This window comes from Bufo gargarizans, chromosome 8, assembly GCF_014858855.1.
Source record: "Bufo gargarizans isolate SCDJY-AF-19 chromosome 8, ASM1485885v1, whole genome shotgun sequence".
In the NCBI taxonomy this organism is placed as follows: domain Eukaryota; kingdom Metazoa; phylum Chordata; class Amphibia; order Anura; family Bufonidae; genus Bufo; species Bufo gargarizans.
Window position 1 is genome coordinate 151,759,420 of NC_058087.1, and position 23,935 is coordinate 151,783,354.

Below are 23,935 nucleotides of genomic sequence, written 5' to 3' on the forward strand. Positions count from 1 at the left end.
GTCTTTTACAATGTTCATCTGACAGGTTAGATCATGTGTTATTTCTATAGAGAAGATTGTTATGGACGCGACAATACCAAATATTTTTTGGATTGCTTGTTTCAGTTTTACATAATAAATCATTTTTGAAAAATATATATATTTTAATGCCTCCATATCCTGAAAGCCATATATATATTTTTTTTGGGTGACGGTCTTATGTAGGGCTCATTTTTTTGGGTATGAGATTACGGCTTGATTGGTACTATTTTAGCGTGCATATGACTTTTTGATCGCTTGCTATTACACTTTTTGTAATGTAAGGTGACAAAAAATGGCTTTTGTGAAACTGCTTTTATTTTTATTTGTTTACAGTGTTCACCTGAGGAGTTAGGTCATGTGGTATTTTTATACAGCAGGTTGGTACGGACGCGGCAATACCTAATATGCATCCTTTTTTTATTTATTCATGTTTTACACAATAAATGCATTTTTGAAACAACAAAATCATGTTTTAGTGTCTTCATATTCTGAGAGCCATAGTTTTTTTTATTTTTTGGGCGATTGTCTTACGTATGGTCTCATTTATTGCAGGATGAGATGACGGTGTGATTGGTACTATTTTGGGGGTGTGTATGACTTTTTGATTGCTTGGTGTTACACTATTTTTATGTAAGGTGACAAAAAATTGCTTTTTTTTACACAGTTTTTATTTTTATTTTTTTACGATGTTCACCTGAGGGGTTAGGTCATGTGATATTTTAATAGACCTGGTTGTTACGGTCACGGCGATACCTGATATGTCTACTTTTTATTTAACACAATAAAAGCATTTTTGAAACAAAAAAATTCATGGTTTAGTGCCTCGATATTCTGAGAGCCATAGTTTTTTTATTTTTTGCCCGATTGTTTTATGTAGGGGCTAATTTTTTGCAGGATGAGGTGACGGTTTAATTGGTACTATTTTGGGGTGCATACGCTTTTTTGATCGTTTCGTGTTGCACTTTTTGTGATGTAAGGTGACAAAAAAATTGTTGTTTTAGCACAGTTTTTATTTTATTTTTTTCTACAGCATTCAGGTGAGGGGTGGATCATGTGATATTTTTATAGAAACTTTTTTTTTATTTTTTATTATGACAAGCACTTTTTTTTTACTTTTTATTTTTGTCCCACTCTGGGACATCAACTTTTGGGGTCTGATCCCCTCTGAAATGCATTACAATACAACTATAAAAGCCGACAGCCTGCCTGTGAGACCCAGCCTAAGGGCTGGATTTCACAGGCGTCCATAGAATGCAAGCCCTCGATGCCTATGGAAGCTATCGGGCTTGCCTTCTCTGCCATCGGGTCCCCGCCACTGCAGTGCAGGGACCCGATGGAGATGCGGAGGGCACCCGTACCCTCCGCAAACCCTCTGCCTGCTGCAGTCAGCTTTGGCAGCGGCATACAAGGGGTTAATACGCTGGCATCAGTGTTTTCACAGATGCCAGTGTATGCAGCAAGGGCTCTGCTGTCAGTGACTGCCGGGTCCGTGCCGCTGATCAGGCGGGCGCAGCTCCTGCATCTGCCCGATCAGCCCACTGTACATGTACGGCGCTGGTCTTTAACCCCTTAGGGACCCATGACGTACCGGTACGGCATGTTTCCCGAGTCCTTAAGGACCCATGACGTACCGGTACGTCATGAGTTTAAATTGAGATTGTGGCGCCCCAGGGGTTAATCCGCACAGGATGCCGGCTGAAATCATTCAGCCGGCATCCTGTCACAACGCCTGGGGGGGTCATGTGACCCCCCCGTATCGGCGATCGCAGCAAACCGCAGGTCAATTCAGACCTGCGGTTTGTTGCTATTTCTGCTGTTTCTGATCGCCGCGGTCCCTGACCGCGGCGATCAGAAACTTTAGTGTGGCACAAATCTATAGTGATCACCCCCCCTGCACCCCTGCATGATTTTAGCCTGGTGGTAGGTGCAGGGGGGGTGTTGCGGGCGGTGTGGGCGGTGCGGGAGGCGGGCGGTGCGGCAGGCGGGATCGCGATCCCCCGCCCGCCTCCCGCCGAATAATCGTTGGCTTCTAGTGGGTATACCAGGGTGCCAGCACATTGCTGGCACCCTGGTATAAACGGCTGACATCTGTGAATGGATGTCAGCCGTTTAACCCTTTCCATACAGCGGTCCGTACGGACCGCTGTATGGAAAGAGTTAACAGTAAGATGCGGCTCCCTCCCTCTCCCATCGGGGGGCTGCTGTGCCTTTGCAGCCCCCCGATGGGAGAGGGAGAGAGCCCCCAGACAGCCCCCCGAAGCCCCAGTCCTTACCCTTCCCCGTCTGCGAAGTTGTGGCAGACGGGGAAGGTTCCCATGGCAACAGGACGCCTGCTCAGGCGTCCTGCTGTCCATGGTGCTGAACAGATCTGTGCTGAAAGCATAGATCTGTTCAGTGTAAGTAAAATACAGTACAGAAACATATATAGGTTCTGTACTGTATTATGCAGACACCAGACCCACTGGATCTTCAAGAACCAAGTGGGTCTGGGTAAAAAAAAAAGTAAGAAAAAGTGAAAAAAAAGTGAAAATCAAAAAAAACATTTATCACTAATTAAAAATGAAAAAAATAAAATTCCCTACACATGTTTGGTATCGCCGCGTCCGTAACGACCTGATCTATAAAACGGTCATGTTACTTTCCCCACACGGTGAACGCCATAAAAATAAAAAAATAAAAACTATGAGAAAATTTAAATTTTGCCCACCTTACTTCACAAAAAAGGTAATAAAAGTGATCAAAAAAGTCGCATGTACGCCAAAATAGTGCCAATCAAACCGGCATCTCATCCCGCAAAAAATGAGACCCTACCCAAGATTATCGCCCAAAAACTGAAAAAACTATGGCTCTTAGACTATGGAAACACTAAAACATCATTTTTTTTGTTTCAAAAATTAAATCATTGTGTAAAACTTACATAAATAAAAAAAAGTATACATATTAGGTATCTCCGCGTCCGTATCGACCGGCTCTATAAATATATCACATGAGTTAACCCCTCAGGTGACCACTGTAAAAAAATAAAAACGGTTTAAAAAAAGCAATTTTTTGTCATCTTACGTCACAAAAAGTGCAATAGCAAGCGATCAAAAAGCGATCATATGCACCCCAAAATAGTGCCAATAAGACAGCCATCTCATCCCGCAAAAAATGAGACCCTACATAAGATAATCGCCCAAAAACTGAAAAAACTATGGCTCTTAGACTATGGAGAAACTAAAACTTTTTTTGTTTTAACAATGAAATCATTGTGTAAAACTTACATAAATAAAAAAAAAGTATACATATTAGGTATCGCCGCGTCCGTGAGAACCTGCTCTATAAAATTACCACATTATCTAACCTTTCAGATGAATGTTGTAAATAACAAAAAAAAAAAACGGTGCCAAAAAAGCTATTTCTTGTTACCTTGCTGCACAAAAAGTGTAATATAGAGCAACCAAAAATCATATGTACCCTAAACTAGTACCAAGAAAACTGCCACCTTATCCCGTAGTTTCTAAAATGGGGTCACTTTTTTGGAGTTTCTACTCTAGGGGTGCATCAGGGGGGCTTCAAATGGGACATGGTGTAAAAAAACCAGTCCAGCAAAATCTGCCTTCCAAAAACCGTATGGCATTCCTTTCCTTCTGCGCCCTGCCGTGTGCCCGTACAGCAGTTTACGACCACATATGGGGTGTTTCTGTAAACTACAGAATTAGGGCCATAAATAATGAGTTTTGTTTGGCTGTTAACCCTTGCTTTGTTACTTGAAAAAATATATTAAAATGGAAAATCTGCCAAAAAAGTGAAATTTTGAAATTGTATCTCTATTTTCCATTATATCTTGTGCAACACCTAAAGGGTTAACAAATTTTTTAAAATCAGTTTTAAATACCTTGAGGGGTGTAGTTTCTTAGATGGGGTCACTTTTATGGAGTTTCTACTCTAGGGGTGCATCAGGGGGCTTCAAATGGGACATGGTGTCAAAAAACCAGTCCAGCAAAATTTGGCTTCCAAAAACCAAACGGCGCACCTTTCACTCTACGCCCCGCTGTGTGGCCGTACAGTAGTTTACGGCCACATATGGGGTGTTTCTGTAAACGGCAGAGTCAGGGCAATAAAGATACAGTCTTGTTTGGCTGTTAACCCTTGCTTTGTTAGTGGAAAAAATGGGTTAAAATGGAAAATTAGGCAAAAAAATGAAATTCTCAAATTTCATCCCCATTTGCCAATAACTCTTGTGCAACACCTAAAGGGTTAACAAAGTTTGTAAAATCAGTTTTGAATACCTTGAGGGGTGTAGTTTATAGAATGGGGTCATTTTTGGGTGGTTTCTATTATGTAAGCCTCGCAAAGTGACTTCAGAGCTGTAGTGGTCCCTAAAAATTGGGTTTTTGTAAATTTCTGAAAAATTTCAATATTTGCTTCTAAAGTTCTAAACCTTGTAACATCCCCAAAAAATAAAATATCATTCCCAAAATAATTCCAACCTGAAGTAGACATATGGGGAATGTAAAGTCATCACAATTTTTGGGGGTATTACTATGTATTACAGAAGTAGAGAAACTGAAACTTTGAAATTTGCTAATTTTTCCAATTTTTTTGTAAATTAGGTATTTTTTTATGCAAAAAAAATAATTTTTTTGACTTCATTTTACCAGTGTCATGAAGTACAATATGTGACGAAAAAACAATCTCAGAATGGCCTGGATAAGTCAAAGTGTTTTAAAGTTATGAGCACTTAAAGGGACACTGGTCAGATTTGCAAAAAATGGCCAAGTCCTTAAGGTGAAATAGGGCTGAGTCCTTAAGGGGTTAAGTCATGTCCACCAGCGCCATACATGTGGGGATCCTTAAGGGGTTAAATTAACATCTTTAGTAGAGATGAGTCAAATTTGAGTTTTTGGCATCATGGCAAATTTCTCAACATGGCATCAGTCATTTTTCGGATCAGAAGACAAGAAAGCTAGTGGATCACATGACCCCAAACATTTTTGGACCATTTTTTTTTTCAATTCTACAGAGCATTGTGTTTTTAAAGTGACTATTTGTTACCAACAGCAGCCATGCATTTACTTATATCCATATAGCTTGCTGTCACTTTAAAGCTTAGGCTGCTTTCACACTAGCGTTCGGGTTTCCGTTCGTGAGCTCCGTTTGAAGGAGCTCACGAGCGGACCCGAACGCAGCCGTCCAGCCCTGATGCAGTCTGAATGGAGGCGGATCCGCTCAGACTGCATCAGTCTGGCGGCGTTCAGCCTCCGCTCCGCTCGCCTCCGCACGGACAGGCGGACAGCTGAACGCTTCGGGTGTCCGCCTGGCCGTGCGGAGGCGTGCGGATCCGTCCAGACTTACAATGTAAGTCAATGGGGACGGATCCGTTTGAAGATGCCACAATGTGGCTCAATCTTCAAGCGGATCCGTCCCCCATTGACTTTACATTGAAAGTCTGGACGGATCCGTCCCAGGCTATTTTCACACTTAGCTTTTTTTAGCTAATATAATGCAGACGGATCCGTTCTGAACGGAGCCTCCGTCTGCATTATTATGGGCGGATCCGTTCAGAACGGATCCGCCCGAACGCTAGTGTGAAAGTAGCCTTACTAATGCTGTTTGAAAAGAGTTTGAAATGAGTTGCAGACAGTCCTAGCAGACCCCAGAATGCCATTCACAACTTTTCAAGGCAATTGGAGCTCTTTTAATTAAGGTTGAATTTATTCGGACTCAAATTAGTGAGGTTATTGCACTTCTACAAATGGCATTTATCCAGCAGAGATGGCCCTGCTTGTGCACTATAGGACAAATTGCCAACCTCTCTGGTCGCTGGGACTGTGGGATTGCGTATAGGCTGGCTCTTTTTCCTATAGTGTGCAAAAACTGCCACCACTCCTGCAAAGTCAGTGTCCTTTTATATTACTCCTTGCCCCTTTTCAGACTATGGGCAGAAAATCTAGATAGGTTCGCCAGATTGCTCCACTTTTTGGCACAATTTATGATCATAGGTACAGCAAATGTGGGCTAGTTTGTGAATTCAGTCTAACATTGACCTGGAAGGTACAAATTTGTTTAATGTCCTATAAAATGCTTCAGGAAAAGACACACCATAATAAAATGATAGCATAAACATATTGCTGTTATCACTTCATAGGGTAGGTTCACACAGAGATTTGTTGGTGGAGGTTTTAAGTCTGATTTTCCTATGGGTTTTACTGACAAAACCAGAAGTGGATCGAGCAGGAATGAGAAGTATAAGTCCTTCCTTTATATTTCTGATTCTTTTCTAATCCACTCATAGCTGTGGCTTAAAATTTTTAGGAAATCTGCATCAAAACCTCATAGAAAAACTCTTTGTGAACCAGTACAGTTATGGTTATCTCTGCTAAGTCTTCTGCTTATGGTTTTGTGAAAATCTACACTATCTTCGGGTTCTGTGCCAAATAAAAATTTCCACATTGCCAATTTCTAGGAACGCTGGATGTCCAGGATTGTTACTGTTTATACATATTCACTTTGGACGTTTGATCTAGGTTTAGGTGGAGAGTTTTGAACTAATCTGCAAGTAACATTCACATTGTCCTGTATTTAGATCCAAGCATTAGGAAAGAGATATGGTGGAAGCGGTACAAATGGAAGCCTTATTCTCCACTGTGATGGTAAAGACGTGATATTAATTGAAGCTGATTTAAACCACGAAAGCCGAAAGAACATAAGAATATTTGATGTAAGCGTGTTCATGCAACAAGCTCTAACAGCTGAACTTCAGACTGCGGGCCTTAAAATTATTGGCAAAGTCCTACCATCAAGGTAGTGTAATGATATCAAGCATTGTGCTTTTGTTTCTGTAATGATTTCATTCGGAATCATTTTTGCAGTTGGTCTTTATTTTTTATCAAAAATTTTCAGCAGTTTTTGTGATACAGGGGTTACATTTCAGTCTGTCACTTTCTGGTTACTCTGAGTCCAGTCATATGACAGCTCATGTAGAGCTTTTATCTCTGATCTCCTGACTTCATAAACACTCATTATAGGTTGTTATCAAACTGATGAGTATGGCTCAAATGAATGTTTATAAGGTCGGGAGATCAGAGATAAGAGCTAAACAAGAGCTGGCATCTGACAGGACTGAAACACAGAAAGTGACAGACTGAAATTTAACCCTGTATCACAAAAAACGCTTTTTATTTTTAATGAAGACCAATTGCAAAAATCCTTTTTTTTTTATTAAATAATAATAAAAAATGCCCCAACGGTGTTCATATCATTTAAAGAGAACCTGTCACCACAAAATGCAGTGCAGTCTGCAGGCAGCATATTATAGAGCAGGAGGAGCTGAGCAGATTGACATACTGTATAGTTTTGTAGGAAACAATTCAGTAAAATTTGTAATTTATACGTTCAAATCTCCGCTATATCTGGCTTTGGCTGTGCAAGGGGGAGGTGTTATCAGTAATTGATTGCATTCACTATGTAATACTGGATTCACACGGCCCGACCTGGCAGGCAATTATCAGTAAGAGACTGTTCTTTACCGATAACTGCCTGCTGGAAGTAAAGAGCTGCTTTTACATGCTGCAATCCCCTCCACTGTATGGGGACGAGAGATGACTACTACTGTTGTTTGTCCTCCTATAGATTCATGGTTTTTGGGCAGCAGATAGCTGTTCAAACCACACAATCTGCTGCCCAGAAACGATTATTTAATATGCTGCATGAAGATCATTTAATCTGATAAAGAACTTTCTGCTGGTCCATTGGGTGATCTCGGCAGCACATTTACATGGGCAGATTATCTAGAACGAGCGTTCACATTTATATTCATTCCTGATAATCGGTCCAACAATTGAGCAGCATTAGTGTGTATACAGAGATAGTGGTCAGTCAATGATAGCTGTTCATGGGGGTGTTCTTTAGTTCATAAAGAGCAGGGATATAAATGTATAAATTACTAGTTTTACAGAATTTTTTCCGACAAATATATATATCAGTCTACTCAGCTCTTCCTGCTCCATACCATGCTGTCTGCAGATTGCACAGCATTTTGTGGTGACAGGCCCTCTTTAATAGTGATGGCCGAACATCAGCCGGGACGGTTTGCGAACGCATGTTTGCGTTAAATTTTTCGCGAACCGCGCGTTCACGGCGGGCCCCATTGACTTTAATGGCAGGCGAACCTGAAAAACCTTCAGGTCATAAGGTCATATTTGCAACCACCAAATACTTACTAGAAGTGCACAAATAGTCCCGCAACATGGACAGTGACATACTAGAGGGGGATCATTGGCAAAAATTCCCACAAAAAATATGTATTTTAATCAGGGGCCATTTTTATGCGTCTTAAAGGGAAACTCTCAAAAATGTGCCCTGCTGCAGCCTAGAAAAATGTTAATTTAGGCTATGGGAGTACAGGTCCCAAAAAATTGTCATTCACCTGACAGAAAAGAACTTGTGATTATGTGGCTGAAGGTACATTAGGCGGTCACTGGATAAAAATTTTACTGTAGGCCAGTACAGGCCCCAAAAATTCGGCATCGACCTGCCAGAAAAGGACTTGTGATTATGTGGCTGGAGGTATATTAGGCGGTCACTGGATAAATATTTTACTGTAGGCCAGTACAGGCCCCAAAAATTCTGCATTTACCTGACAGAAAATAACTTGTGATTATGTGGCTGGAGGTAAATAAAAAGTTTACTGTAGGCCACTGAAGTAGAGGCCTAAAAATTAGGCATTCCCCTGACAGAAAAGGACTTTTATGCCACTGTATATACATAAGACAAGGACCATTCTTTGTTCTGGGTGGTGGTGGATATGTGTGGGCTGGCATGAGGAAATTCAATTATATCCACACCTGTTTCGCTGTGGGTGGAAATTCCTCTGCCAGCGCCCGCAACAGCAGAATGCAGCGTCTCTCGCAGCAAGGCCTGGAAATGCTGCATTCTGCCAGCCCTCTGTGATGCTGGTAACATGTCTGCCATTTTGTGTTTGTACCGGGGGTCTAAGTACGTTGCCACCCAGTACTGATCCTTGCCCTTTATGCTTTTTATACGGGGGTCCCTCTTCAAACACTAGAGCATGAAGGCCCCCATTTGCACTAAATTGGAAGCGGTGGAGTGCCCTGGCTCCTGCTCATCACCCAGGAGAATGTCAACCTCGGTCTCCTCCCCCTAGCCACGGACAACACCAGGGATCCCTGAAAAGTTTAAAGTCCCCCTCAAAGCTTGCTCTTTTGCTCCTCCTCCTCCCCCCAGCCACCATGCTCCTCTGACTCCTCTTCAGACTCCTGCTGACTTGTCTCAGATGGAGCAGCCCCCCCTGGGAATCCATTTAGCATTGCGACTTCCTCATCTTCCAGCTCCTGCTCCTCGACGGCTTGATCAATGACACAACGCAATGCACGCTCCAGAAAGAAGGCGTAAGGTACGATGCCACTGATGGCGCTCTGGCTGCGACTGACCAGTTTGGTGAGCTCATCAAATAGCCGCAGAAGTCTGCATGCATTGCGCATGAGCAGCCACTGGTGCGGTGTGGCTCTTAGCTTCCAGGCACAACAGCCGCAGCACAGCATGGCAACGTCTCACCTGGTGCATTGATTAGGTTCTGGGGAGCTTGGGGGGTGCAGCAGAATAGGCGGTAGCATTGGAAAAGGAGGAGTCAGCCGAGGAGGATGGAGTAGGAGGAGGAGAGGCAGGCCTGCATGCAATCCATAGCGGTAACACCAAATCCACACGGGAGCCACGGGTTACATGCTTGACGGCCGTCAAAAAGTTCACCCAATGGGCAGTAAAAGTTATGTGTCTTCCCTGCCCGTGTTTGCTAGACCACATGTCTGTGGTCAGATGTATCTTGGCACCGACACTGTGTGCCAGAGATATATTCACTTGCCGCTGAAAGTTGCCATATAGCTCTGGGATGCCCTTCTGGGAGAAATATTTAATTCCGGGGACCTTCCATTGTGGTGTGCCAATGGCCACAAATTTTCTAAAGGCCTCCGAGTCCACCAGTTTATATGGCAGTAGTTGGTGGGCTAGCAGGTCCGACAAGCCAGCGGTCAGCTGGTATATCAAACCCCTTAATCAGAATTTTGTGGAAGCAGGTATATCGCAGGCCTCAATCAATATTTGTTAGAAACAGGTATATCAAACCCCTTAATCAGTATTTTGTGGAAGCAGGTATATCGCAGCCCTCAAACAATATTTGGTGAAAACAGGTATATCAAACCCCTAATAAGCATTTTGTGGAAGCAGGTATATCGCAGCCCTCAATCAGTATTTTGTGGAAGCTGGTATATCAAACCACTTAATCAGTATTTTGTGGAAGCAGATATATCGCAGCTCTAAATCAGTATTTTGTGGAAGCAGGTATATCAAATCCCTTAAGCAGTATTTTGAGCAAGCAGGTATATCGCAGGCCTCAATCAATATTTGGTGGAAACTGGTATATCAAACCCCTTTATCACTATTTTGTGGAAGCAGGTATATTGCAGGCCTCAATCAGTATTTTGTGGAAGCAGGTATATTAAACCCCTTTATCAGTATTTTGTGGATGCAGGTATATTGCAGGCCTCAATCAATATTTGGTGGAAGCAGGTATATCAATCCCCTTATGCCTCTTGCACACAAACGTTTTATTTTTTTCGTTTCCGTTCTCTTTTTTGCGTTCCGTATACGGACCGTATACAGAACCATTAATTTCAATGAATCCGCAAAAAAAAACTGAAGGTACTCCGTATGCCTTCCGTTTCCGTATTTCTGTTCCGTTCAAAGATAGAACATGTCCTATTATTGTCCGCATAATAGACAAGGATAGTACTGTTCTATCAGGGGCCAGCTGTTCCGTTCCGCAAAAAACTGAATGCACACGGACGTCATCCTTTTTTTTGCGGATCCGTTTTTTGCGGACCTCAAAATACTAAAAACGCCATATGGTCGTGTGCAAGAGGCCTTAATCAGTATTTTGTGGGAGCAGGTATATTACAGCCCTCAATCAGTATTTTCTGGAAGCAGGTATATGAAACCCCTCAATCAGTATTTTGTGAAAGCAGGTGTATCACACCCCTCAATTATTTTTTTTGCCACAACAGTTATATCACACCACTCTGTTAATTTGGGGCAACAGGTATATCACAGCCGTCAATCAGTATTTTGTGGAAGCAGGTATATCACACTCGTTGGAAATAGTTGTTCAAATAGCGCTTGTCCCTCTATATAGCTGCGGTATCTCAGCAGAACCGCACACAACCGCTGCACAATACAAATGCACAAAGCAGCCTTTCCCTACACTGGCAAAACACAGAATGTAAAATGGCTACCAGATCGGGTTCTTATAGGGTGGGGGTGTGTACTTGTGCTGAAATGTCTCAATTGACTGTCCTGTCCCACCTGATGGATGTGTCATGGGTCAAAGTTCGGTGCAATGCAAAAGAATATGGCACCGGCGGACATCGCCATATGTTCGCATGTTCGGCAAACGCGCAAAGTTCGCCGCAAAACGACTGTCGAGCAAACCGCAAGGCCCTCTCTACTCTTTAAGATATAATTGGTCAGAATGTCTGTTTCTACTGAGATTAATTCTGATGAATAACACATTTTTCTTCCTTTGACAGATTGTCTTTAACATCTAGGATTCATTTCAATGAGAAATCTTTGTTAATTGACTTATCGGGATTGAAAGAGCAGAAAGCAGGTCTTGTGTTGTCCTTTGCTGGGAATCTGATGCACACCTTTGAAGGTTTGGCTTCTGTCCCACAGCAGCTTTCAATTGATGGAGCTTTGAAGAAAAAAAAGAACATTAATGAAGGTAAGATTCCTACATGAAAAATGACATCCACAAGACCAAAGCTGCCTAAAGGTTACACAGGCGCCATCTCTTTAGAAGCACATTCATGTATACGAGGTGGAGCAATGGTAAAACCCTCATTGCACTAAAGGCTTAATTGCTTATTAAGAAAAAGTATCATATCTCGGGAACGGAGCCTTGGATCAACAAAAGACAAACAGCGTTTTAATCAAGTGAACCACAGCTATGAGTCTATGAAAACAGCTGGATAGGGATTTTGCTGGTGACAGATCGCCTTTAAAGGGGTTGATTGCTTAGGCCCCAAACAATATGAAGAATGAAGTCCTAGAGTTCCTGGAGTAAATTCAGTGGAAGTCAGAATATTGGATTGCTGAAGAGATGCCTAGTGCAACACTTCAGTATCTCTGGAAGTCCATAGAGTTGAATAGAGAAGCTGCACACTTGCGTTGGGAACTCTGGCACCTCATTTTTATGATGAGTGGGGATCCCCATTGTGAACCCCCACCAATCAGATATTTATCTCCTATCCTGTTGATGGGGGATACACTTTTATGGTTGGGCAACCCCTTAAACTTATCAATGGAAACTTAAAGGGGTTATCCCAAGAATAATGTAAAAAAATAAAATCTGATATCATACATGACAGTGTCTTTCCAACAAAGCTAGAACCAGCTCTGTACCTCCCATGGATCCAGAGATCTCCCTATTCATTGCTTCAATTGCGCTGGTAGACTTATTTCAAGCTGGCAACTAAGGGGGCATGTCCTTTATGCTGCAGCTGGTGGCAGTTGAAGGATGGAACTGAGCATGCACTTCCATCTCAGTTAGCAGGACCAGGGCTGGCTCCAGGTTCATGTGGGCCCTTGGGTGATAAATCTCAGTGGGCCCCCTTGTGGCAGGGGCGTAACTACCATATCGGCAGACCATGCGACAGCTATGGGGTCCAGGGCAAGAGGGGGCCCAGTTGGGATCATCCTCTATTCTACTGGGGGTGAAAACTTGGTCAGGACTCTACTCTCGAAAGGAACAACTTTTAGTAAGTGAGGCAGTGGAAAAATGGCCCAAGGGTCATTGAAAAGGGGTTTAGGCAGAAACCCTTCTGTCCTGTGTGAGGGTCTGGTTTGATCCATGCTATGGGGCCCTTACTACTCTATGTACGCCACTGCCTTGTGGCATTTGTCAAATGTCACCACGGCATCTGAGAGTGTTAAAAAACTGAAACGCGCCAGCGGAGATCAGGGAAAGCACCCTGTTCTAAAAATGAGCCGCAGCCTGTACTAGGCTTCCAGGCTCATTGTTAGTATATCCCAGTTCAGGTCACTAGGTGGAAGCACTAAACTGTGATATAGTGATTTCTATAGAGAATAATGGAGTAATTTCCATTATTCTGTATAAGTTGCAATCTGATTGAAAAAGTAATTTAAAAAAAGAAAAAAAAGTTCTAAAAATATTTTAAAAACTTCAAAAGTAAAATCACCCCACTTCCCCCAAAAATGAACAAAAAAAGAATAAAATTATGGGCATCGTCGCATGCGAAAACACCCATACTATTAAAATATAAAAAAAGTTATTCCATATGGTAAAGGATGTAACAGAAAAAAATATAAAAAAGGCTGATTTGCCATTTTTTCATCACTTTATCTCCCAAGAAAATTGAATAAAAAGTGATCAACTCATACACACCCCAAAATGGTATTGTAAAAAAAGACAGATTTCCCTCAAATGAGCCCCCACACATCTCTGTAGACATAACTATAAAAAAAAGTTATGGGGGTAACCGGGGAGCAGGGGTTCTGTTAGGGCTGCCACCTTTCCCAACAAAAAAATAATAGTTACACAAATTAAAAAGGTTATTGTGTCTATTTAAATTTTATTTAGCCTCTATTTTTGAAACGATTATGCTGGGATTTGAACTCACAGCCTTCTACATTAAAGTCAATACACTGTATGTACAGCAGGTTAACATAAAGCTCTATAGCCTAGTGGTTAAGGTTCTTGACTTTAATGTAGAAGGCTGTGAGTTCAAATTCCAGCATAATTGTTTCAAAAATAGAGGCTAAATAAAATTTTAATATACACAATAACCTTTTTAATTTGTGTAACTATTATTTTTTGTTGGGAAAGGTGGCAGCCCTAACAGAACCCCTGCTCCCCGGTTACCCCCATAACTTTTTTTTATAGTTATGTCTACAGAGATATGTGGGGGCTCATTTGAGGGAAATCTGTCTTTTTTTACAATACCATTTTGGGGTGTGTATGAGCTGATCACTTTTTATTAAATTTTCTTGGGAGATAAAGTGATGAAAAAACGGCAAATCAGCCTTTTTTATATTTTTTTCTGTTACATCCTTTACCATATGGATTAACTTTTTTTATATTTTAATAGTATGGGTGTTTTTTCGCATGCGACGATGCCCATTTTATTCTTTTTTTGTTCATTTTTGGGGGAAGTGGGGTGATTTTACTTTTGAAGTTTTTAAAATATTTTCAGAACTTTTTTTTTCTTTTTTTAAATTACTTTTTCAATCAGATTGCAACTTATACAGAATAATGGAAATTGCTCCATTATTCTCTATAGAAATCACTATATCACAGTTTAGTGCTTCCACCTCGTGACCTGAACTGGGATATACTAACAATGAGCCTGGAAGCCTAGTACTCTAGTTCCCAGCTTAGGAGTCCCTGCTCTGACTCCATGGACTCCTAAGCTGGGAACTAGGGTCCTGACTGTTCAGTAACACTGGGGAATTCCCCGTACAGTGATTTTCAGCATAGACCTGAGTGGGCCCCAGCACTTGCCCGCTGGGTGGGCCCTGAGCAGGACAGAGAAATTAGATAAGGTGGAGCTATACAGATAGATTTCATCGAATAATTCAGAGGCTACACTAAATGTTTAATTACATGCAGTTACAAAAGTATTCCGATCTAGGAGCTGGTTGGAGAAAAGTAGTGGTATATAGTGTAATATCTTTGTGTTACAACTCCTTTAAGTGATCCTATTGGATAATAATGTTTTTTCTGTTTACTGGAAAACTGTTGGAACAGACTAACTTATTCCAATTAATAGCATTCATCTTCTAAAAACCCTAGAGGTCTGAGTCTTAATTGACAAGTTGGATAGTACATGCTGCCTGCTAGCTGCTCTGTACATAAACCCTAATCCAATAAATTGTTCCAGAGCATTTGGCAAATAAGTGTTTTTACAATATCTGCAAAGCTACAACCATGAAGATGTGTAATATAATAAATCACAAATTTGGAACTAGGTCCACATGCCAACAATAATATAGATAGGAATTTGCAAAAGAACATACAAACACGCACAATCCATTTCAATAATATATATATATTTTCATTTAATAATTCTCTAATTTTATTTTTAGGTTACATCATCTTTGCAAAGAATAAGAATTTCTATCAGATCAATATCCGAAATAGAAATATTTTTAGCAATGGCAGCCTTCATAATATTAGTATGAGTTTCATCCAAAATGGAAGCCGTGTACTGCCTGCAGAAACCAAGCTCAGAGCAAATGTTCACCTTGAGGAACTACATAAGCATGGACAGGTCTGCATCCAAATTGATGCAAAACTCCTATGTGTGGACCTGGTGAACACAGCTGACCAAGAGCACCGTGTTAAAGGAATACTGTCACACAACATAGTTTCATTGCAGAATGCAGGTATGTTACAGAATACTTTAAGGGCTATTCCTATCTTTCACATTCATGGCATATCTGCAGCACGCTTGCGGACTCCATCACAACGTAATCCTGAAGGATCCGTTATGCAGGCCATAGACTTCTATTATGACGGAATGAATAACGGAATGCCTCTAAACTTCAAAATATGAAATTCGCTCATCCCTAATCCAGATTTGTCCTGCTTCGGACAAATCCGAATCTTTTTGGTACTTTCAGGAAACACTATGAGTTCCCAATTGCCAAACCTTCATTATAGAGTATTAGCTCCACTATGGCCAAATAGATGGCTGCCAGTAACGCAAGGCTATGTGAGTCTCATGCATGCGCTGTTACTGTACTGTAACTTGACACATTCTATTTAAATAGTTATGGGGCCATCATCTTTCAGAAATTTATGGCATATCCTAGGAGAATATACCTTCAATTATATCCTTAATATGCTGGTATTTTATAGGATGCATTATATCTACTTTTAGATAAGTACCTAACAACTAGAGTGTACAAGCTAGTATTACTTATGCACACAGTATACAGCTTTACAAAGTGTAATACAGTCACTAGAAACAAGGCCACTACCATAGAGTAGGGGTCCACATGGGGTGCACTCGATACCGTTCTGTGCAGCCCCCCTACCCTCTAGTAACAGACATACACTTACCTAAAGAATTATTAGGAACACCGGTTCTATTTCTCATTAATGCGATTATCTAGTCAACCAATCACATGGCAGTTGCTTCAATGCATGTAGGGTTGTGGTCCTGGTTAGGGATGAGCGAACTCGAACTGTATAGTTCGGGTTCGTACCGAATTTTGGGGTGTCCGTGACACGGACCCGAACCCGGACATTTTCGTAAAAGTCCGGGTTCGGGTTCGGTGTTCGTCGCTTTCTTCGCGCTTTTGTGACGCTTTCTTGGCGCTTTTTGAAAGGCTGCAAAGCAGCCAATCAACAAGCGTCATACTACTTGCCCCAAGAGGCCATCACAGCCATGCCTACTATTGGCATGGCTGTGATTGGCCAGAGCACCATGTGACCCAGCCTCTATTTAAGCTGGAGTCACATAGCGCCGCCCGTCACTCTGCTCTGATTAGCGTAGGGAGAGGTTGCGGCTGCGACAGTAGGGCGAGATTAGGCAGATTAACTCCTCCAAAGGACTTGATTAACTGATCGATCTGCAGCTGTGGATCATTGAGCTGCTGATCCTCAATTGCTCACTGTTTTTAGGCTGCACAGACCGTTTGTCAGTCTCATTTTTCTGGGGTGATCGGCGGCCATTTTGTGTCTTGTGGTGCGCCAGCACAAGCTGCGACCAAGTGCATTTAACCCTCAATGGTGTGGTTGTTTTTTGGCTAAAGCCTACATCAGGGTGAAGCTGTCACACCAAGTGCATTTAAACAGCAATAGTCTGTTCATTTTTTGGCCATATACAAAATCAGGGGCAAGCTGCGCCTGTCACCAAGTGCATTTAACCCTCAATGGTGTGGTTGTTTTTTGGCTAAAGCCTACATCAGGGTGAAGCTGTCACACCAAGTGCATTTAATCAGCAATAGTCTGTTCATTTTTTGGCCATATACAAAATCAGGGGCAAGCTGCGCCTGTCACCAAGTGCATTTAACCCTCAATGGTGTGGTTGTTTTTTGGCTAAAGCCTACATCAGGGTGAAGCTGTCACACCAAGTGCATTTAACCAGCAATAGTCTGTTCATTTTTTGGCCATATACAAAATCAGGGGCAAGCTGCGCCTGTCACCAAGTGCATTTAACCCTCAATGGTGTGGTTGTTTTTTGGCTAAAGCCTACATCAGGGTGAAGCTGTCACACCAAGTGCATTTAACCAGCAATAGTCTGTTCATTTTTTGGCCATATCCCAGTCTAATTCTGTCACTAAATCCATACCGGTCACCCAGCGCCTAAATACTAGGCCTCAAATTTATATCCAGCTAAATCTGTCCCTAGTGCTGTAGCTGGGCGAGTTATTTAGTGTCCGTTCAAGCACATTTCTTGTTCTGGGTTGAAATACAATTCCCAATTTAGCAATTTCATAATTTAGTGGTTCCTGCTATATCAGAGCTCTTTGAAATCTATCCCAAAAAGGGTATATAATATTGAAGGTGCACATAGGGTCATTCAGAGTAACTTCACACACACCCGCTACTGTGTATTTCCAAGTCTAATTCTGTCACTAAATCCATACCGGTGACCCAGCGCCTAAATACTAGGCCTCAAATTTAATTCCCTCTAAATCTCTCGTTACCCACCGCTGTACTGTTGTTGCTGGGCAAGATATTTAGTGTCCGTCAAAGCACATTTTTTGTTCTGGGTTGAAGTACAATTCCCAATTTAGCAATTTCATAATTTAGTGGTTTCTGCTATATCAGAGCTATTTGAAATCTATCCCAAAAAGGGTATATAATATTGAAGGTGCACATAGGGTCATTCAGAATAACTTCACACACACCCGCTACTGTGTATTTCCAAGTCTAATTCTGTCACTAAACCCATACCTGTCACCCAGCGCCTAAATACTAGGCCTCAAATTTAAATCCCTCTAAATCTCTCGTTACCGTTGTCCTGTTGTAGCTGGGAAAGTTATTTAGTGCCCGTCAAAGCACATTTTTTGTTCTGGGTTGAAGTACAATTCCCAATTTAGCAATTTCATAATTTAGTGGTTCCTGCTATATCAGAGCTATTTGAAATCTATCCCAAAAAGGGTATATAATATTGAAGGTGCACATAGGGTCATTCAGAATAACTTCACACACACCCGCTACTGTGTATTTCCAAGTCTAATTCTGTCACTAAATCCATACCGGTGACCCAGCGCCTAAATACTAGGCCTCAAATTTAATTCCCTCTAAATCTCTCGTTACCCACCGCTGTACTGTTGTTGCTGGGCAAGATATTTAGTGTCCGTCAAAGCACATTTTTTGTTCTGGGTTGAAGTACAATTCCCAATTTAGCAATTTCATAATTTAGTGGTTTCTGCTATATCAGAGCTATTTGAAATCTATCCCTAAAAGGGTATATAATATTGAAGGTGCACATAGGGTCATTCAGAATAACTTCACACACACCCGCTACTGTGTATTTCCAAGTCTAATTCTGTCACTAAACCCATACCTGTCACCCAGCGCCTAAATACTAGGCCTCAAATTTATATCCAGCTAAATCTGTCCCTAGTGCTGTAGCTGGGCGAGTTATTTAGTGTCCGTTCAAGCACATTTCTTGTTCTGGGTTGAAATACAATTCTCAATTTAGCAATTTCATAATTTAGTGGTTCCTGCTATATCAGAGCTCTTTGAAATCTATCCCAAAAAGGGTATATAATATTGAAGGTGCACATAGGGTCATTCAGAGTAACTTCACACACACCCGCTACTGTGTATTTCCAAGTCTAATTCTGTCACTAAATCCATACCGGTGACCCAGCGCCTAAATACTAGGCCTCAAATTTAATTCCCTCTAAATCTCTCGTTACCCACCGCTGTACTGTTGTTGCTGGGCAAGATATTTAGTGTCCGTCAAAGCACATTTTTTGTTCTGGGTTGAAGTACAATTCCCAATTTAGCAATTTCATAATTTAGTGGTTTCTGCTATATCAGAGCTATTTGAAATCTATCCCAAAAAGGGTATATAATATTGAAGGTGCACATAGGGTCATTCAGAATAACTTCACACACACCCGCTACTGTGTATTTCCAAGTCTAATTCTGTCACTAAACCCATACCTGTCACCCAGCGCCTAAATACTAGGCCTCAAATTTAAATCCCTCTAAATCTCTCGTTACCGTTGTCCTGTTGTAGCTGGGAAAGTTATTTAGTGCCCGTCAAAGCACATTTTTTGTTCTGGGTTGAAGTACAATTCCCAATTTAGCAATTTCATAATTTAGTGGTTCCTGCTATATCAGAGCTATTTGAAATCTATCCCAAAAAGGGTATATAATATTGAAGGTGCACATAGGGTCATTCAGAATAACTTCACACACACCCGCTACTGTGTATTTCCAAGTCTAATTCTGTCACTAAATCCATACCGGTGACCCAGCGCCTAAATACTAGGCCTCAAATTTAATTCCCTCTAAATCTCTCGTTACCCACCGCTGTACTGTTGTTGCTGGGCAAGATATTTAGTGTCCGTCAAAGCACATTTTTTGTTCTGGGTTGAAGTACAATTCCCAATTTAGCAATTTCATAATTTAGTGGTTTCTGCTATATCAGAGCTATTTGAAATCTATCCCTAAAAGGGTATATAATATTGAAGGTGCACATAGGGTCATTCAGAATAACTTCACACACACGCTTCTGTGCATTTCCAAGTCTAATTCTGTCACTAAATCCATACCGGTCACCCAGCGCCTAAATACTAGGCCTCAAATTTATATCCCGCTGAATTTGAATACAATACATTGGGCCAAATAATATATTTGTTGTTGTGGTGAACCATAACAATGAGAAAAACATCTAGTAAGGGACGCGGACGTGGACATGGTCGTGGTGGTGTTAGTGGACCCTCTGGTGCTGGGAGAGGACGTGGCCGTTCTGCCACATCCACACGTCCTAGTGTACCAACTACCTCAGGTCCCAGTAGCCGCCAGAATTTACAGCGATATATGGTGGGGCCCAATGCCGTTCTAAGGATGGTAAGGCCTGAGCAGGTACAGGCATTAGTCAATTGGGTGGCCGACAGTGGATCCAGCACGTTCACATTATCTCCCACCCAGTCTTCTGCAGAAAGCGCACAGATGGCGCCTGAAAACCAACCCCATCAGTCTGTCACATCACCCCCATGCATACCAGGGAAACTGTCTCAGCCTCAAGTTATGCAGCAGTCTCTTATGCTGTTTGAAGACTCCGCTGGCAGGGTTTCCCAAGGGCATCCACCTAGCCCTTCCCCAGCGGTGAAAGACATAGAATGCACTGACGCACAACCACTTATGTTTCCTGATGATGAGGACATGGGAATACCACCTCAGCATGTCTCTGATGATGACGAAACACAGGTGCCAACTGCTGCGTCTTTCTGCAGTGTGCAGACTGAACAGGAGGTCAGGGATCAAGACTGGGTGGAAGACGATGCAGGGGACGATGAGGTCCTAGACCCCACATGGAATGAAGGTCGTGCCACTGACTTTCACAGTTCGGAGGAAGAGGCAGTGGTGAGACCGAGCCAACAGCGTAGCAAAAGAGGGAGCAGTGGGCAAAAGCAGAACACCCGCCGCCAAGAGACTCCGCCTGCTACTGACCGCCGCCATCTGGGACCGAGCACCCCAAAGGCAGCTTCAAGGAGTTCCCTGGCATGGCACTTCTTCAAACAATGTGCTGACGACAAGACCCGAGTGGTTTGCACGCTGTGCCATCAGAGCCTGAAGCGAGGCATTAACGTTCTGAACCTGAGCACAACCTGCATGACCAGGCACCTGCATGCAAAGCATGAACTGCAGTGGAGTAAACACCTTAAAACCAAGGAAGTCACTCAGGCTCCCCCTGCTACCTCTTCTGCTGCTGCCGCCTCGGCCTATTCTGCTGCTGCCGCCTCGGCCTCTTCCTCCGCCTCTGGAGGAACGTTGGCACCTGCCGCCCAGCAAACAGGGGATGTACCACCAACACCACCACCACCACCTCCGTCACCAAGCGTCTCAACCATGTCACACGCCAGCGTTCAGCTCTCCATCTCACAAACATTTGATAGAAAGCGTAAATTCCCACCTAGCCACCCTCGATCCCTGGCCCTGAATGCCAGCATTTCTAAACTACTGGCCTATGAAATGCTGTCATTTAGGCTGGTGGACACAGACAGCTTCAAACAGCTCATGTCGCTTGCTGTCCCACAGTATGTTGTTCCCAGCCGGCACTACTTCTCCAAGAGAGCCGTGCCTTCCCTGCACAACCAAGTATCCCATAAAATCAAGTGTGCACTGCGCAACGCCATCTGTAGCAAGGTCCACCTAACCACAGATACGTGGACCAGTAAGCACGGCCAGGGACGCTATATCTCCCTAACTGCACACTGGGTAAATGTAGTGGCAGCTGGGCCCCAGGCGGAGAGCTGTTTGGCGCACGTCCTGCCGCCGCCAAGGATCGCAGGGCAACATTCTTTGCCTCCTGTTGCCACCTCCTCCTTCTCGGCTTCCTCCTCCTCTTCTTCCACCTGCTCATCCAGTCAGCCACACACCTTCACCACCAACTTCAGCACAGCCCGGGGTAAACGTCAGCAGGCCATTCTGAAACTCATATGTTTGGGGGACAGGCCCCACACCGCACAGGAGTTGTGGCGGGGTATTGAACAACAGACCGACGAGTGGTTGCTGCCGGTGAGCCTCAAGCCCGGCCTGGTGGTGTGTGATAATGGGCGAAATCTCGTTGCAGCTCTGGGACTAGCCAATTTGACGCACATCCCTTGCTTGGCGCATGTGCTGAATTTGGTGGTGCAGAAGTTCATTCACAACTACCCCGACATGTCAGAGCTGCTGCATAAAGTGCGGGCCGTCTGTTCGCGCTTCCGGCGTTCACATCCTGCCGCTGCTCGCCTGTCTGCGCTACAGCGTAACTTCGGCCTTCCCGCTCACCGCCTCATATGCGACGTGCCCACCAGGTGGAACTCCACCTTGCACATGCTGGACAGACTGTGCGAGCAGCAGCAGGCCATAGTGGAGTTTCAGCTGCAGCACGCACGGGTCAGTCGCACTACAGAACAGCACCACTTCACCACCAATGACTGGGCCTCCATGCGAGACCTGTGTGCCCTGTTGCGCTGTTTCGAGTACTCCACCAACATGGCCAGTGGCGATGACACCGTTATCAGCGTTACAATACCACTTCTATGTCTCCTTGAGAAAACACTTAGGGCGATGATGGAACAGGAGGTGGCCCAGGAGGAGGAGGAGGAGGATGAGGAAGAGGGGTCATTTTTAGCACTTTCAGGCCAGTCTCTTCGAAGTGACTCAGAGGGAGGTTTTTTGCAACAGCAGAGGCCAGGTACAAATGTGGCCAGCCAGGGCCCACTACTGGAGGACGAGGAGGACGAGGATGAGGAGGAGGTGGAGGAGGATGAGGATGAAGCATGGTCACAGCGGGGTGGCACCCAACGCAGCTCGGGTCCATCACTGGTGCGTGGCTGGGGGGAAAGGCAGGACGATGACGATACGCCTCCCACAGAGGACAGCTTGTCCTTACCCCTGGGCAGCCTGGCACACATGAGCGACTACATGCTGCAGTGCCTGCGCAACGACAGCAGAGTTGCCCACATTTTAACCTGTGCGGACTACTGGGTTGCCACCCTGCTGGATCCACGCTACAAAGACAATGTGCCCACCTTACTTCCTGCACTGGAGCGTGATAGGAAGATGCGCGAGTACAAGCGCACGTTGGTAGACGCGCTACTGAGAGCATTCCCAAATGTCACAGGGGAACAAGTGGAAGCCCAAGGCCAAGGCAGAGGAGGAGCAAGAGGTCGCCAAGGCAGCTGTGTCACGGCCAGCTCCTCTGAGGGCAGGGTTAGCATGGCAGAGATGTGGAAAACTTTTGTCAACACGCCACAGCTAACTGCACCACCACCTGATACGCAACGTGTTAGCAGGAGGCAACATTTCACTAACATGGTGGAACAGTACGTGTGCACACCCCTCCACGTACTGACTGATGGTTCGGCCCCATTCAACTTCTGGGTCTCTAAATTGTCCACGTGGCCAGAGCTAGCCTTTTATGCCTTGGAGGTGCTGGCCTGCCCGGCAGCCAGCGTTTTGTCTGAACGTGTATTCAGCACGGCAGGGGGCGTCATTACAGACAAACGCAGCCGCCTGTCTACAGCCAATGTGGACAAGCTGACGTTCATAAAAATGAACCAGGCATGGATCCCACAGGACCTGTCCGTCCCTTGTCCAGATTAGACATTAACTACCTCCCCATAACCATATATTATTGGACTCCAGGGCACTTCCTCATTCAATCCTATTTTTATTTTCATTTTACCATTATATTGCGATGCTACCCAAAGTTGAATGAACCTCTCCTCTGCCTGTGTGCTAGGCCTAAATATATGCCAATGGACTGTTGCAGTGGTGGCTGACATGAAGCCTGATTCTCTGCTATGACATGCAGACTAATTCTCTGCTGACATGAAGCCAGATTGTCTGTTACGGGACCTCTCTCCTCTGCCTGGGTGCTGGGCCTAAATTTATGACCATGGACTGTTGCAGTGGTGGCTGACGTGAAGCCTCATTCTCTGCTATGACATGCAGACTGATTCTCTGCTGACATGAAGCCAGATTCTCTGTTACGGGACCTCTCTCCTCTGCCTGTGTGTGTGCTGGGCCTAAATATATGCCAATGGACTGTTGCAGTGGTGGCTGACGTGAAGCCTCATTCTCTGCTATGACATGCAGACTAATTCTCTGCTGACATGAAGCCAGATTCTCTGTTACGGGACCTCCCTCCTCTGC

At 43.7% G+C, this 23,935-nt stretch overlaps 1 protein-coding gene across 1 annotated transcript in view; it reads left to right on the forward strand.

Annotated features, from left to right (window-relative positions):
* LOC122945456 overlaps window positions 1–23,935 on the forward strand; it is a 200,344-nt gene that overhangs the window by 16,543 nt on the left and 159,866 nt on the right. The window contains exons 8-10 of the mRNA XM_044304524.1: window positions 6,590–6,807; window positions 11,604–11,797; window positions 15,181–15,480. Of these exons, the coding sequence (XP_044160459.1) occupies window positions 6,590–6,807; window positions 11,604–11,797; window positions 15,181–15,480 (712 nt within the window). The remainder of the gene's footprint in view (window positions 1–6,589; window positions 6,808–11,603; window positions 11,798–15,180; window positions 15,481–23,935) is intronic.